We start from the raw sequence: 17,046 nt of genomic DNA, 5'->3' as shown, positions 1-17,046 counted from the left end.
ACTGAATATTCATGTTATGAAACATATATTGGAAAAGAATATTTTAATTCATCTTCATTTACTCGCCTTTAGATAGTTTAGATGTTGTTTGTTTACTCACTGGGATTTTATAATCTCACCACCCTCATTTCCTCACATTTCAGGCTCGGGGAATTCCAAAGTTAGCTGACTTTGACAAGGACCTTCATTTGGACTTGAATCGGCAAAAGCTGTAGGTTTTCAGCTTCCGATGCATTTTGGTTAGATGTGGGCCCACGTGTCACCGTAAAAGTAATTTTATGCTTTAGTTATTTGCTTTATAGTATATATGAATATAATTAACTTTTACGCTATAAGAATTATTTACCGATAGCTTTATAAAAATTATTTTACAAGAAAATAGTTTATTTTATTGAATATTTTTATTATATTCAAATGAACGTTTTAGATACTTAATTTATTTTTAAATCACTAAATATATATTTTCTGCTTACCTACTACATTTTTAGCAAGTTTTGAGATTTTCGACGAAAAATGACGAAAAGGCCCCTGTGAGCCAGAAAACAATATGCTATGTTCTGATTTGAAAATGACTCGTAATCCTTCGAATTACGATATTTGATAACTATTACTTACCGAGAAAGTGCGAAAGCTGATACAAGAGCCTCGTGAGGTTTTGATCGGCATTTGGGGTGAAGAATGTCTATCGAGGCTTCGTGGTGGTTGTCACAGGCCCGATAGGGAGTTCTGGGTCATGACAATCTTTTTATAAGAAGTCAATTCAAAATAAAATTTGTCTATAAATATTAAGACTCCCATTACTCCTAGGAATCTAATTCCTAAATTAATGTAATCTTAAATTATTTAAATTTTGACACTCTTAAATTAAGGAATCACATTTCATAATTTATGAAATAAATTATCAATCTTTACAGAACATATTCCATAAATATTTAATTGGCTAATGAAGATATTTAATTGATCTTTTATTGGTGTAAAATTTTGACAAATTCTATGTCTTAACCAAGGCAGCAACAGTTTTGACTCCACCAACTCAGTTTTATGAAGGCTTAATTCTAGGGATTTAAATCCTTAAAATTCTTGGCAACAATTTGGATAATTTATGGAACCTTTGCATAAAAAAAAAATCCTCAGCCAATTGGTGCAACTAATTGCACAAATTTAGGTCTTTATTGGTTGCCAAGCCAAACAAAACTATGACTGTCTCTGTTGCAAACAGCAACTATTTTAGCCACGTTTTGGTAACTTTACCTCTACCATTAGCCACACATAATCACCCATCTTGGAACATTTCCAATGTGCATTGATCTTGTAATTTTTTTTGCATTTTATGAAGCACTTAAGCCTCACTTTTATGACTGAAAATGGACCAATACCAAGGCTGGACAGAATCGAATTCTACCATTTAAATCACACCATAATGTCATGAGATCGAATCTTTATTTGTTAAATTAATTTGTGCATCTCATGCGCTTGTTAATCTGCAATATTTTGATATTAAAATGAGATTAATATTATGACAAATAAATTTTAAAATTTACAATTAAAATCTATCTAGAAATCAAAATAACTAGAAGAAATTGTAAAATTTTAAAGCTTACTAATTTGTGTAGAACAAAACCCGAACACCTCATATTCCTTTTCAACAAGACATTAACAAAAATAGACATAAACATGTGTTAAAATCGAACTAAGGAAGGCTCTGATACCACTGATGGGTTTAGCTATGGATGGCATGCTCAAAATACGCAGCGAAAAGAAAATTAAAAACTTTATAACTAAATAACAAAACATGCCTCCACCCACGTATCACGTTGGTGATATTTAACACATAAAGGCACAAAATAAATTATTGTTTAGAAAGTTACCTTGCCATGTAATTTCGTAATCACGATGGCACTTTCCGAAGCAATCCCACGAACACCACAAGGAGCAAAAACCCTAGCCAATCAAGTGCTTGACCTCAAATGGTAGTACACACGATTGCACTTGAGCCTTCAACAAAGAAAGGAGTTTTTAACTATACTTTGTGCTAGCAAAGAGGACAACAATTGTCCTTTTCTTCTTTTACACAATCTTAGCTGAACCTTTCTCGAAAATTGCTTCATAAGCAATTTTCTCTTTCACACAAAGGGAGTGGTGGCAAAGAAAGAAAACGTTTCTCTTTTTCAGACAAAAACTACATTTTCTTCAATTGTGAAAAACTCTCTTATGGAAAATAGTTAAAAGGTGACTTATATAGTTAGGTTAAAATAACTTCAATTTTATAATTAAGCCCTCAATATTATAACACATTTAATAGTGGGCCCATTACTTAATTAAACTCTTTTAATTAAGTCCTTGAAAAATAAAATCAAAATTAATTTCCTTTATATTTTGCAATCAAGGCCTTATAATTATAACTATTTATAATTATGCCTAAAACTTAATTAAACTCTTTTAATTAAGTTTATAGAAGTTAAATACCTAGCATGTGATTGAAGTCTAACTTAAATTATCACTCTCCCAATTTAATTCAAATGCAATCATTGTGTGTGACTTATTAGGTTTCCAACATGTTGGCAATGAAATTGATTAATGACTTAATTGATTAATATAAATTTCAATCAATTAATCTATAATCAATTCCATAGACCAAGATTGGCATTTAGCAATACATCATGGCCACCCAATTGTTGGGATAGTCAAAGGGTTCTTTGACAACCTTTCAATGTACAGTCTATCAGTGTAATTCATTCTCTCATCATATATCCCGGAGATGATAAGAGCTTGGTATAGTGTCTACTCTTTTTGACCTCCATATTTGTTCCTGTAATTATAGCATTAGCTTTATAGAGAGTTATGAAACCTTTTTCATAATCTCCATGTCGCCTTGACCAAGGACTTCAATAAGCTAATGTTAACCAAGAATTGATAAAATATGTCCTCTAAAACACTTGAGGTGATGATTCCTATCTTGACCACTCATTTGCCTTCACATGCTTCATACTATACCCAAAAGAATCCTGTTTTGGCGTCCTTGGTTAGGCACCCATAGGGATGAAATCAAAATATAGCACTCCACATATAAGACAACCTGGTGTCTCAAGTCTAGGGAGTATTTACACGACTGACACATGAGAAGTGTTGCATAGACACTAGAGTGTATTACCAAATGCACTTCTCATGGCGGGTCATGTTCAGTGAACTTGCTCTCCCAAGCAAGCACCTATATTCTAGTTCCAAGTACCTCTATACTTCAATCTATGAGATCGATTGCTTACTTCCAAAGTAAGGAACATAGAATATACTAGTCTCTAAGCATCATTGATGTCTAGTCTCAATGATACATTGACCAGGAACATTTTGAGATTACGCTTTAATGTATAGGAATCTCATAACTACCACCTATTACAATTTCCTTGCAAGGCACATTAATCTCATGGACTTCATCCAATTAGACTTATAACTCATTATAATTGATGTCTTATTGATGAAGGAAAACCTCTAATCATTCAACATGAATGATACTGTTTCATGATTGGAATCAAGCCTTAACCAATCCCAATTGGATGTAGGGCTCATCTCAACAGGAGGTACCAGGAATTTAAGAAAGAAAGGAAGCAGAAATGAACCAGGGGAATTTAGGAATATCAACTATTACTTTTTTTTTTCTTGCTGTCTTTGCCCTGCTGACAATTGAACACTTTAGCTAATCTTGTCTTTATTTTTTGTGTGAAAAATGGAATGCTGATACGGTTATATTCTGGTTATTGACATATTGATGATTGAATGCTTAAATCTGTCAATAAATTTCTGTCATTTAAGTTTCTGCTGTTATCTCAATTTACTTAATGATACTGATTTTGGGCTGATAGTATAGCATTGAGAATGAAATATGTTTGTGAATATGTATGGATAATAAGTATGATATATTTGTTGAACATTGATTGGCATAAGAAAAATCTGATAATAATATGCTGATGACAGACAGTAAACTAAAACACTGATAATATTCTGTCAACTTGTTATCTGCTATTAATCATTCTACAGGACAACATAAATACTCTGAATATGTAATGTCATTAGCTGTATGACATGAATTAAACTTACTGGAATAAATAAGCAAAATATGCACACACTAAGGGGGAGCATATATTTAGAGGGAGCAATTCCCATTTTCTACAAAATTAAAAAGAATAAAAGGACATTGTACTATTAATCAAGGAGTGTTTTGTCATCATCAAAAAGGGAGAGATTGTTGGCTCCATTAGTTTTTGATGATAATAAAACATTCCCATTCATTTGTGTCTAATATTTCTACCTAAATGTGCAAGACAAAAAGTCATATGGAAATAATAAATCAACCTTTCAAATATGTATATCAAAAATCATGAAAATGAAGAAAAACGATTAATCAACAAAAAGGAAGGTCTTTAGTTAAATAATGAAGAATGTTTGTTGACTAAAATTTAAATTGGACAAATTGCAGGTTGAAGAGTATTGAGAAATAGAACCGACTTAGTCGACCAATATGTGAGTTAGTCGACTAAATACTCTTTGCCAAAATCTAGACTTTAAGACAGAACCAACTTAGTCGACCAAGAAATGAGTTAGTCGACTAAATGCTCTTTGCAAGAATCTGAGACCAGAAGACAGAACCAACTTAGTCCACCAAGAAGAAAGTTAGTCAACTAAGAGCTTTCTGTCTGCAATTTGAACTAGAGCACTAAAAGACAGATTAACGGTTAGAAACAACTCTCAACTGTTTTCAACGGTCATAAACTGCCAAACTGCCATTAGAGTTGTTTCTCCATGTATAAAAGCGTCTTCCAATGGTTAGAAATCAGTTCTTTGGAAGTTTTGGAAGAGATTTGAATCATATAGAGCTGAAAAACCAGAAAATCTCCTCTGCACCTTTTGGTACGTAAACGCCAATCTTTTGTATTTGTATTCTACATTCAACCTTGTATCATTTAGATCAACCTTATGATCATAGGTAGTTTCTTTTATTTCGCTTCCTGTATTCTTAGAGTGAGGGAGTCACTCTAAGTGGTTGTTTCAAGCTAGGTTTGCTTGAATGTGTTAAGGTTCTAACTTAGCTTCGAAAAGTTAGGTGTTGGGTTTTAGTTTAGCTCGTGAAAAACTATTGTGAAAGGTTTTGGCTAAGCTTGGTAAAAGCCATTGTAAAGCTTGGTGAAAGCTTGTGAATTTCACCGTTCTTAGTGGATTGATTGGAAAATCCTTGGTTGAACAATCAAGGTAGTGGATGTAGGTCTTGGACCAAACCACTATAAATTCCTGCGCTGTGAGACCTTGTCAAGCTCGATTAAAAGACGGTATTGTACCGAGTGGTACAACTAAGTTAAATCGAGCCTTGAACTAGTTCAAATAGAAATTCTAAGAGGAACTTGAAAATTTTAAAACCAACAGAATGGCTTAGAATAGTGATTTGGAGTTCAAGGTCCAATTTGGAGTCCATCAGAAAATTGACCAATTAGGGACAAAACGGTCATTTTACCTTTTGATGATAAAATGGAGATTTTTAGCCAAGATTTGATCACATTTGACCAAGAATAATTATATGAAATATAATTATGATTATTGGAATATAAAATGATGTTTAGTAGTGAACAATTGTGATTCTCGGTATTTATGGAGCAGAAGGGCAAAATGGTAATTTTTCCACTAGAGGACTAAACAAAAATTTTTTTTTAAACAATTTTTGCCCCATTTGGTTAATATTGATCAATATTAGTGTTATTTTAGGTTGAAAAGTAGAAATAATGAGATTCTGGTACATTTCGGAGTAAAAGGGCAAAATAGTAATTTTTTCGCCCCAGGGGCAAATCAGTAAATTTTTCACCCAGCACTTGTCAAGACCAAGGGATTTTAATTGTGGTAGGATTGGATAAATACCAGAATATTTGTGGTGGAAAATTAAGAAGAAAAAGTCAAAAAGTTAAAAAATTGGGCCAATAAGCATGTGACACATGGCATGCTTGATTATTTTATTATTTTCTATAGAAATCAGCCCATTAAATCCCCAATTCCCTCACCATATTCGGCCTAGGCATCCAGCAACAAGAATAAAGGAAGAACAAAAGGAAAAACAAGAAAACCTAGGTGGAAATTCAAAGAAAAAGTGAAGAAATCAAGGAAACAAGCTAGGTAAGTTAAAATTTCTTTAATTCTCCTTGATACCTAGCTTACCCATGCTTTTGTTCTTGTTTTCCATGGTTGAAAATTGAGTTATCATGATGAATTCAATTCTGAAAAATGGGTATGGAAGAGGAATTGTTGTTGGAATAATTTGATTTTAGACTATGTTAGTGTTTAGGGATAGTTAAGCATGGTTATGAATAAAAACACAAAAGAAATATTCAATTTCTCTAGGGTTCCTTGTTGGTCGAACCATGAGGGCTGAATATCAATGGGGGATTTTTTTTATTTCAAGGAAAATGGCATGGAAAATGATGAAGTAAGGTGAAATGGTTATGTAGAAAAAAATTCGATGCTAGTAGACCAAATGACCAAATTTTTTCTATAAGGAATTGTGAGGGTTCTAATGCTGAATTTGGCTTTATTTAAATGTATGTGGTAAATTAGAGGAGAAATGAATTAATTGGAGGTGATTTGGACACAATCGTCGATTAATCGGGTGATCGGTCGAATTTAATCGATACCGTGATTAAGCGATAATCGGACATATTTTTGCATTTACATATCAAGCATTAGTAGTTTAAATTAATTTATATCAATTTAGGGACAATATAGTAAATTCCTCGACTTTGTTATTTGTCAAGGTGGTGAGACGTCCGGAAAAGGCAAAGGAATTGCGCTTGAGGACTATTAGTCAGAGTTCACCCGGAATCCGGATTTTTGACACCTGTGAGTGGACTGCCTATCAAAATTGTTTTGGGAATATGACTGTTTTGAACAAAGTGCTTGAATGATTTTATGCAATTTTTCATGAAAATGAATGCCTTGGGAACAAGCTTTTGAGAAAAGGTTTATGTTATGAAATGTGGTTATTATGGATTTCTATGTGGCTGCATTATGTTGATATACATATATGCTTGAATATAATGTTGTGTAATTATGTTGACTCGACTATGTGCGAGTAGGGAGTGCGCATAAGTCGAGGATTACCCGGTTATGTGCGAGTAGGGAGTACGCATAACCCGGTGATGACCCGGTTATGTGCGAGTAGGGAGTGCGCATAACCGGGTGATGACCCAGCCATGTGCGAGTAGGGAGTGCACATGAGCTGGTGATGATGATGATGAGCTGGTGACGATGATGATGGGTTGGTGAGATGATGATGATGGGTATATATATATATACATATGTAAATGTGTGTGTTATAGCAAATTGATGGACAATGATTTATGGTTGTAATGTATGTGAAATTTGACACATTATACTTTGAGAATTTTCATGAATTTTATGTTGATTTTATTAGTTTAGCAGGATGGCTTTCTGTTGAGTGAGAAAATGTTTCTCTTGTTGCTCTGTTTTCATTGCAGCGAAATTCATGCTCGCTGTAGCGAGAAACTCTCGGGTTTGGAGGGGTTTTAAATAGGAATGAACTAAATTGTATTGTTTTGAAACAAGTGCATCATGATTTTAAATTCTCCCTAATTGTTGCTTGTTCCCTTCCTTGTTCACTCACTGAGTATTGTACTCACGTTTTATAAAAATTCATGTTTTCAGATCAGGTGACTGTTGGACCCTAGATCGAGGAGTCCCCGTAGTGCATATCCTGGGTATGTGTCTGGCATTCAATAGTAATCCCTTTTATTGTAAATGTCTCCGCTGGAAGTCATGGGTCCTTTTGTATTGTGAAAACAATCTAACAATATGAATATGTGTATGCAATGTAAATTGCTAAATACATGACTGGTATAGTGCATGTATATTATTATCGATAATGCCATTGTGTTTTGGCTATGTTCACACCCGAGAAAAGGTGTGTGTGTATGCATGATATGATAAATTTGTTAAGCAAAGGTAAATGGATAGGCTTGCTTGGGCTTAGTGAGCTATGCTCATTGAGCTCATGCGCCGATCATTGCCTGGGAAATTGGGTCGTGACAATTGTCTACTCTGTTTTTATTTTCATTATTTTTCAAATTAGTTCCTCATCTTGCTAAGAGCCAAAAAGTACTATTCACCCCCCTCTATCACATTTATTTAGGACCAACAAGTACAAACCCATTATGTTAGCCAACGTATGGCTTGTGAATATTATGTATGAATTATATGCCTAGGGGCAACTTATATGTATTTGAACTTGAATTAGTTATAAATATGTTTGATGTGAAACCTATGGCTATTTGTTATATGATTAGAAGTGATTTAAATTTTTTAGGCTTACTTGGGTCTCGCGGACCTTGCTTGCTAGACTCATGCGTCGATCACGGCTCTCCAGCTTGAGTCATGATAATACTCGTTTAGGTCCTTACACCGGTTATAATCTTTCCAGAAAATAGAATATAACATATATCTTTTGGAGGGTTGATGTCTCAATGTTGGTTTTAATGAGTTCCTACTATAGAGCTCCCAAAGTTCAAATGCACTTAACAGTTGTATAGTCCATTAAGTAGTACAAACTTAGTAATCTAACGGTTTAATAGAGTGGTAGGATGACTTCACCATGTGTGAGTGGGAGTTGTTGGATATTTTGAGATGCGCTCATGATGGTCTTCTTATTTCGATAGGACTATACTGAACCGTTTTATCTTGGTAAATTAAGAATTATTGCATGATAACTATCTGCTGGTTTAAAGTTACCAAACTACCAAATAAAAGGGGGGCTTATAAATCCATATGAGGCCTTTCACCAAAATAACGATTATAGTTACCTAGAAAAAATAACGTGAAAACAAAACTCTCCCTATTGTCGGGCCAAGGTTTTTGTGTTGTGAAAAGTGTGGTTTCTAGTCAATTTTGTAGTAGTTTCCCACCACAAGTTTTTGGAGATTAATAGGCTCATAAAACATTTTAGAATCAAGGTCATGAAGTCACTCTATATTAGTCTTGAGAAGATAAAAGATTGGTACGCACAAATTTTATCTGAAAAATGATTATTCTTTATTTTTTTAATATGTAATTTTTCCTACATCATGTTTTGATAATGGGTAAATTACACTTACACGTTACACTTTATGTGGTTTCAACTTTTTTTTGACATAATACTTGTGTTTTTTTTGTCGTTAATTTTATCCATAGTAAAATTATGAAAACATTCTTAAGTGTGAACAAATAAGATGCTTCTTATATTGATGATATTTTAATAATTTTAGTTGGTGAAATTAATAAGATAATCAGCATCGGAACAAAATCTAATCATAGGGTGAAAAAAAAATCACAAGATACTACGTGAAGTTTACTCATTGATAACTTTATATCTTTGTCTTTATTTACAAAATTTTATTATAATATCCCTTGATTGATCTATTCACATTCTAATTTTACGGCTTTGTTGTATTATATCTTAATTTATTTTTAATGGAGAGGATCTGTATGTGAAGAAAGGGATCGGATAAAAAGATGATTACAGAGGGCATGTACTATGATGCAAAACAATATTGTAATGGAGTTCTTTTCACATGTTAGAGAGAGGGACTAATCACTTCAATATTAACTTTGGTAAAAAAGAAGAGGCATTTAAAATCTACTATTGCAATACTGCATTGATTGACTGAATGTAAAAATTAAAACTGGAAACAAGTCAATCCAAGTTAAAGGTGTTTAAAACAGCCTTTATTCTTTGAACCGTAGAGCTGATTAGAGTATTCACAGTTGCAACCGATTGCACGCTTAGCTCCATTGACGATGAAGGGCTGCAGGCCATTATCTGGTAGGCTACCGTAAGAAGTGAACCACTAGACCTGGTAGAGTTTGCACCAACTCCAAGCTCGGAACGACCGTCACCTGAGACTATGAAACCTGATGGAAGTATGGGTATGTTTGAAGAATCCCCACCATTTATAGCTGTGTGCATGGCCGCAATTCCCATTGGAGCATAGACTACCATGGATCCCAGAGACTCTGTGCAACTCATCTCTTGAAGCATCAAGATGTTACCGGAAGGGACAGAAGGCTGCTTCACAACAGACCATTAACCTTTAGAATTAGACTAGAAATTTATGAAGAATACAATTAAAATAATTAAAAGGTAATGATTTATATATGTATATATTCAATTGTTTAAAAAAATCTTGGCAATATGTCATCTTATGTATGGATATGCATAAAAGAAGGAAAGGAGAATTTTACCGTAATTATAGATATACAATTCCCTGGAGTATTTCCAGTTGAGATGTTTGCCATCTCTTTTACACGATTTCCATGGCAGAGAACATCCCACTGGTAAATATTGAAAATCAAATGCCATAAATGTAAATATTAGGACAGAATATAAGTTGTCAACAAAAAATAATAATGGTTAAATGAAGAAGGTTCATTGCACGTATCAACCTGGAATCGGACTTTCTCATCATTGAGCAAGTTAAAGACACTTTGGCATGGTAGTGGAAGCCAAAGAGAGGTAGCAGCACTAACAATCATTCCTCTGGGTTGGCCTGGTTCTATGCTCTGGCGAACAGAAACTCGAACCCCACTATTGTTCTCCTCTGATAATTGAGGGAAATCCAATTCGCCTGACATGTTCAAGATTGAACAAAAGCTTTTGACCATCCTATGGGCAAGCCTCATAATGCTCCTCCTACCTTCTGGTAAACTAATCACTGAATCATAGACAGATAATATAATGGATAAAAAGCATACATAAAAGAACAACATTTCTTCAGAAGGATATCTGATAAAGAATACCTCCTCCCAAGTCATGGATGTGTTCAGTTTCCCCATTTGAGACTGATAATCTCTCACACATTCTTTGAAGAGTAATAACCCAACGTTCAGCTCCATATGCCGAACTACCACATATGAGGTCTCTGTAGAGACGATGAGTGTGTATTTTGTCATCCACTTCCACATGTTCTACCCACGTGACCTACAATTTATGCATTCAGTCAAATTATTACACATACCTCCGTTGAGATAATCCATTTAAAAAAATGCATTTCAGTAATCTTTCTTTTTATTAGTGGAAAGGCGATTCCAACTTATCTTTGAATCAAATGCTCATGTCCGCTTGAGCAAGGGTTTAAATGATTGGAAGGAACATGAAAATCATGGAAACTACCCACGCAAGCTATATTTGTGATAATCACATAGCACGCATTTAATTTTGAATGAGCTATGCACATTTATTTTGTTGCTGGTAGAGAATGAATACAACTTGCAATTAGTAAGCTAACATGGGGTGTGGTTAATTCTACTAGAATTCAGTATGACACATGCATTCTTTTTTCGTGTACATTTTAGTCTTATGAGGCACAATCCTGCTTTATCAGAATTCTCTTTCAAATGTTATGCAACGAAATATTATGAAGCGTAGATGCTCTAGCGATAGAAAAACCCACCTTCGAACACCCATTTGGCATTTCTTGAATCATACATCCAGAAGGGAACTTCCAAGAGTGGGAAGTCTCTTTGAAGAAGCAGTAGGAATAGGAGACATCCACCAGAACCCACAACCCAGTCTCAATTTGTTTGCAATGGCGGAGGAAGTAGAATTCTCGAGGCGCAACAAAAGGAGAAAGGATGTGCATTCGTTCATACATCTGCAGTTTGTAATTGAGATTGTGTAAGTTATTGAAGAAAAAGGCTAAAAAGCAATTAAAAATTAACAATCATACGAGATTTACCAGTTGTAAGGAAACATTCTTGTTTCCGACCATCCTTGTTTCAAGTAGTTGAATTGTCTTGGCTTTGGTAACAATTGTTGGAAAAAGATCCACCCACTTATCCTGCATATTCAAACAGCTAATGTTCAAGGATTACATTTCACAGCAATTAATTTTCAAGAAGGAAGGTTCTCTCATTGCTTACCGCATCTAGGAACATATCAACTAGTTGTGCTGCATTCATTGTTACCAATGCTGAATCTTTTGAAGACTCAATTCGAGCACTAGGACTTCTCAAGCGAGTGGCCCTTGGAAATGTTTTTTGGTAGCTTTCGCGTTGAATAGCATACCTTCCATCTGATGGGGACTTGGCCCACAAAGGCTCATTCACTTGCAAAAGCCTAATCAACTCATCCATGGCACTGGCAGCAGTTTCAGACATTAGTGCTTTCTCCACATCTGTAACTCCATTAAACTGGTAGGGCAATGCCATGTTGTCCCAATGTTTCGGATCAAGATAATTATAAAGGGGTAGATGTCCCATCCCTTGCGTCGTGAAATTAGCAGGTGGTAAAGGCAGTGATGATGTTGGAATATATATCATTAGTGACTCACTTTGCGAAATTGCTTTCCCTGTATATTTGGCTAGAATGTTGGAGACATTCTCATGCTGCAAGAACGTTTTCCATTACATGTCAGTTGAAACAAGGCCCCCCCTTTATAAAAACAAGTTCTAATTAATCTAGTATTGAATTCTTGCCTCCTCTTTCAATTGGGCGTTTTCTAGCTTCAATTTTTGCAGGCAACGTTGGCGTTCTTCTTCTCCAATTGGTGGACCGCCACAAGCTGGGCAAATCACCATTTTCAATGCCTCTAACATTGCGAAATTTTCACATTTCATCCTTTCATTCTCAGCTCGTAAAGCAGAGTTATCAGCCCGTTCATGTTGAGACTAGTAAAGATATGAAAAGATTTAGCCATCCCATATATATTGAGGTCAAAGAACATGACAACACAATTTTTTTTTTATTGAAAGAAAGAAAGAAAGAAAACAAAAATAGCCATCGCTAATAGCCAATCCACCTTTGTCTGAGTCCTTTTGTTTTGAAACCAAAACTTGATCTGCTTAGGTTCTAGACCCAGTTGATTGCTTAATTGTCGTCGCTGGTTGTCATCCGGGTGAGGGCATTCCTTGAAATATCTTCATTGTAGCAGTAGAAACCCTTGTATTAGTGTTTCATATGAAAAACCAAAGCGTGGGGAAGGCAATGTTTTATAACAATAAACATAATAAGATCAAGAACAGAAGCAAATCTTCAAAGTTTAACAATCAAAAATTGTTCTGGACTTCTAGTAATAGAACATCTTACATTTGTTAGAGAATCTCCGAAAAGAGAAATTGGATCATGCAGAGGCACAAAATAATAAACTCAAAAAAGGATTACGGCATAAAAGGGCCTTTTGGACGAAGGATACAGCATAAATTAATTCACATCAAATAAAGAAAAAGAAAGGTCAATTGAGATCAAAATAAGCAATTTACTAGAATTGCGAGGGAATAGCTGAAAAGTGTGGGATATGATGTAGATAGGCAGTATATGGTCCTTACGCTTCCAGGGTACTAATTTGGTGAGCAGTGTGGCGATGGAACGACTTCATTCCATTGCCAGAATCGGAGGCTTCTTGTTGGTTGCCAGAACTCCCACTACTCCCCATCACAGGATCCATTCTCACTGTCTATGCTCTATGCTTATACCACCAAAACCTATATAATGCATTCTATGGTGTGCATAAATGTACAATCTGTTTTTCTGATATCTTGCTATATATGCAAGATAATTAGCATATATATACATAGCTACAATCTTCAGGTCAATTCCAAATAAGGATATCCAGTAAATACCAAAACTAACCCATCCAACTTAAACAATATCTTAGTTTGGATTTTCTCTTTTTCAATAATGGATTGGAGGATTTATTGTTTATTTCTGTGAACATAAAAACCTTGTACTACATTGCCGGATTTAATGGCTAAAACCTTGCGAAAAAGGTAGGCCAAAACTGAGGCCAACAGGACATGCAATAGAGAAAAACTGTGAACTTTCACCTAGATACAAGATACTTATAGGCTTAAATATACAGATTTCACTAGTGAATAGAGTTTAACTTGTTAGAACAAAATCGCTATTAAATAAGTAATGAACTATATGCACATTCTCTTACGTAGATATTATAAAGCTACTACGTTAATAATGAGTTTGATATTGGCTATGATTATTGGGTCCACCGTATAGAAACTAAATCTTCATTAGAATTTGCAAGAATTTTCCCGAGTTTCTTCTCGGCATAAAGTGTCATAAACTCAGAAAGAAAGTGATATCAAGGAATGAAAGTACTCTAGATGAAAAGAAAAAAACAGGGAGGGTAGAAATTGATATAAACAAGGTTCTACATTCATCAATTCACAACCATATACAATATTTATATTAGTCATGCATGATTAACACCTGTTAAACATTAAGGCAAGTGTTAATACAACCTTCATGCATTACAACATGTCACAAACAGCAACATTTTCAACTTTAATAGCCAGTACAATAAAGTAAAATACATGAACAAGTCCACATGTTGATTCATGCAAGCTTTTAACGTTAACATTCCTCCTTAAAGCTTGCATCATAAACACACATCTTGGTTCTTAGAAATTCAAACCTCGCTTTAGGCAAACTCTTAGTCATGATATCTGCTACTTAATCCATAGAAGAACAATGTTCCAGGATGACTCGACCATTTCTTTTGATAACTCTACGTTATAGAGTTATTTTGTCATTTTTTGAACATTAAAATTGACTAAGTCTTTGAGTTTTGATTTTAATTTGTGTCGTTTTAGTAGTTTATTTTAAGTTTTATTTTAAATACTTAGGTAAGTTGATTTTAGTTGATTTTACGTTGATTAGGTCTCTTTTAGTAAGAATAGGAATGTGCTTTCATTGCTTTTGAAGGTGCTCAAACGAACAAGATCTAATTGGAGCAGAAAAACGAAGTTCGGATTCAACACAAAATGTTGGGTGCCATGGCCATGGAAGAATGGGCACTGCAGCTCCGTGAAGAATGAGAAACACAGCCACAAAAAAAGAGAAGTTGGCACTGTGGCGCCATAAGGAAGAAATGAAATATATATATATATAGCAAAGTGTTAGCATAAGCCCTACAAGCCAATCTGTGATTGCATGGGAACTGTAATTTTGAGATATTTATATATGACTTTTTGTTATTCATAATAACATTGAGGTAGTTCTTTATCCATAAGTTTGTGATTTAATTACTTTTTTAACTTTTGTAGATAAAGCCTATAGAACTATATATGCCTTGCAAAGGAATTGTATTAAGATACAATTATGAGATCTTTATGCATCAAAGCATTGTTCTTAAAAGTTCCTAATCATTGTATTATTGAGACAGGGCATCAATAATGCTCAAATATCGACACATGTTATATTTCTTACTTATGAAATAAGCAATCGCTCTCATAGGTTGAAGTATAGAAATACTTGAAACTAGCATGTGGGTGCTTGCCCTGGGAAAGTGAGTTTACTAAACATAACCCACCATGAGAAGTGCATTTGGTACCTCACTCAAGTGTCTATGCAATACTTCTCATGTGTTAGTTTTGTAACTACTCCTTGGACTTGAGACACAAGGTTGTCTTGTATGTTGAGTACTACACTTTGATTTCATCTTTACGAGTGCCTAACCAAGGATGCCAAAATTTGGGTATAGTATGAAGCATATTAAGGCAAATGAGTGGTCAAGATAGGAATCATCACCCCAACTGATTCAAGAAGAAATATCTCATTAGTTCTTGGTTGACATTAGCTTAATAAAATCCTTAGTCAATGTGATTAGGAGATTATGAAATGAGTTTTATAAGTCTCCATAAAGCTAATAATCTAACTGCAAGAACAAATATGGAGGTCAATAAGAGTAGGCACTACACCAAACTCTTATCATCGCTAAGATATATGATGAGGGAATGAATTTCACTGAAAACTATACACTAAAAGGTTGTCAAAGAATCCTTTGACTCTTCTAATAATTGGGTTGTCATGATGCATTGCTAGATGCCAATCATGGTCTATGAAATTGAATTAGTTAATTTAAAATTGAATATGATTCACCTAAATTAATTAATTAATAATGATATAATTCAATTCGATTGCCAACATGTTAGGAACCTAATGGGTCACACACAAAGGTTGCAATTTGGATTAATTAAGAGTGTTATGATTTAAGTTAGACTTAAATCAAATTCTAGGTTTTAACTACTAAGGACCTAATTAAAAGAGTTTAATTGGGTATTGGTTAAATATTATAATTGTTATAATATTAAGGACTTATTTTGCAAATTTTAATAAGTTAAACCTAGATATAAATATCACATTATAGCCACTCTTTTCTACAAAGAGAAAAATAAAAAAAGAAAAACAAAAGAAAAAAAAAAGTTTTTCTCTTGAGTGCCACCACTCTTAAGAAATGTTTTTTTTGAAAACTTTTCCTTTGATTCTTTGCTAGAAATCAAAGAAGAAACAAGGACAAATTGTTATCCACTTGCTAGCACAAGCCCGTGGCATAAGCTTTCTCATTGAGAAGGATCCATTGCAATTGTGTGTGCAACAATGGAGGCCAAGTGATTGAGCGACTAGGATTCTTTCACACAAAAAGTGTTCACATTTTGTCACCAAAAGGAATCCATTTGATTGCGATATCACTTGGAAAGGTAAAACTTTTTCTGATTTTATAAGGTGCTTAACTTTGCATTAAACAACTAAGGTGATCCAAAGGTAAGAGGCATGGTTTTTATTTTATTTTAATTTTTTTGTTATTCTGTTGCATTGATACTCTAATCATGCCGTTCCTAGCAGTGGTATCAGAGCCTCCCTTGGCTCATTTTAATGCAAAGGTATGTCTTGTTATTGTTTAATTCCAATTCTAATTGGATGTGAGGTATTTGGAAGAAAGCACGTAAGTGTTAAATTTCAATTATGTTTTAAAGTAGTTTATCACATATTTGAGTTTTGATTTTTAATACTTATTTGTTTCAGCAACTAATCTAGTTTAAGTGTCTCAATTTTGCAAAAAAATATGTGCATGAGATGCACAAAAGAGTTTGGCAAGAAAATGATTCAAATTCATGGGAAACAAGATGTGGTTTGGTGATAGAATTGGATTTTGTCCAGATTTGCATATGGTTTGATTTTCAGTTTTAATAGGGGTCTAAAAGCCTTTAAAAATTCTAAAAAAATTTGGAAGT

General features: G+C 34.1%; 1 protein-coding gene across 1 annotated transcript; it reads right to left on the bottom strand.

Annotated features, from left to right (window-relative positions):
* Positions 1-9,715: 9,715 nt before the first annotated feature.
* HDG8 (homeodomain GLABROUS 8) lies at positions 9,716-13,463 on the bottom strand. The gene is made up of 10 exons (XM_018118991.1): positions 13,345-13,463; positions 12,819-12,936; positions 12,496-12,687; positions 11,941-12,405; positions 11,757-11,858; positions 11,472-11,672; positions 10,819-10,999; positions 10,465-10,733; positions 10,264-10,353; positions 9,716-10,087 (listed from the first exon to the last, which is right to left on the bottom strand). The coding sequence occupies exons 1-10, from the start codon at positions 13,461-13,463 to the stop codon at positions 9,716-9,718; spliced, it is 2,109 nt and encodes a 702-aa protein (XP_017974480.1).
* Between the last annotated feature and the right edge of the window lie 3,583 nt (positions 13,464-17,046).

Source organism: Theobroma cacao, chromosome 4 (genome assembly GCF_053813885.1).
Source record: "Theobroma cacao isolate CCN51 chromosome 4, ASM5381388v1, whole genome shotgun sequence".
In the NCBI taxonomy this organism is placed as follows: domain Eukaryota; kingdom Viridiplantae; phylum Streptophyta; class Magnoliopsida; order Malvales; family Malvaceae; genus Theobroma; species Theobroma cacao.
This window is presented reverse-complemented; position numbering and strand designations above follow the sequence as displayed.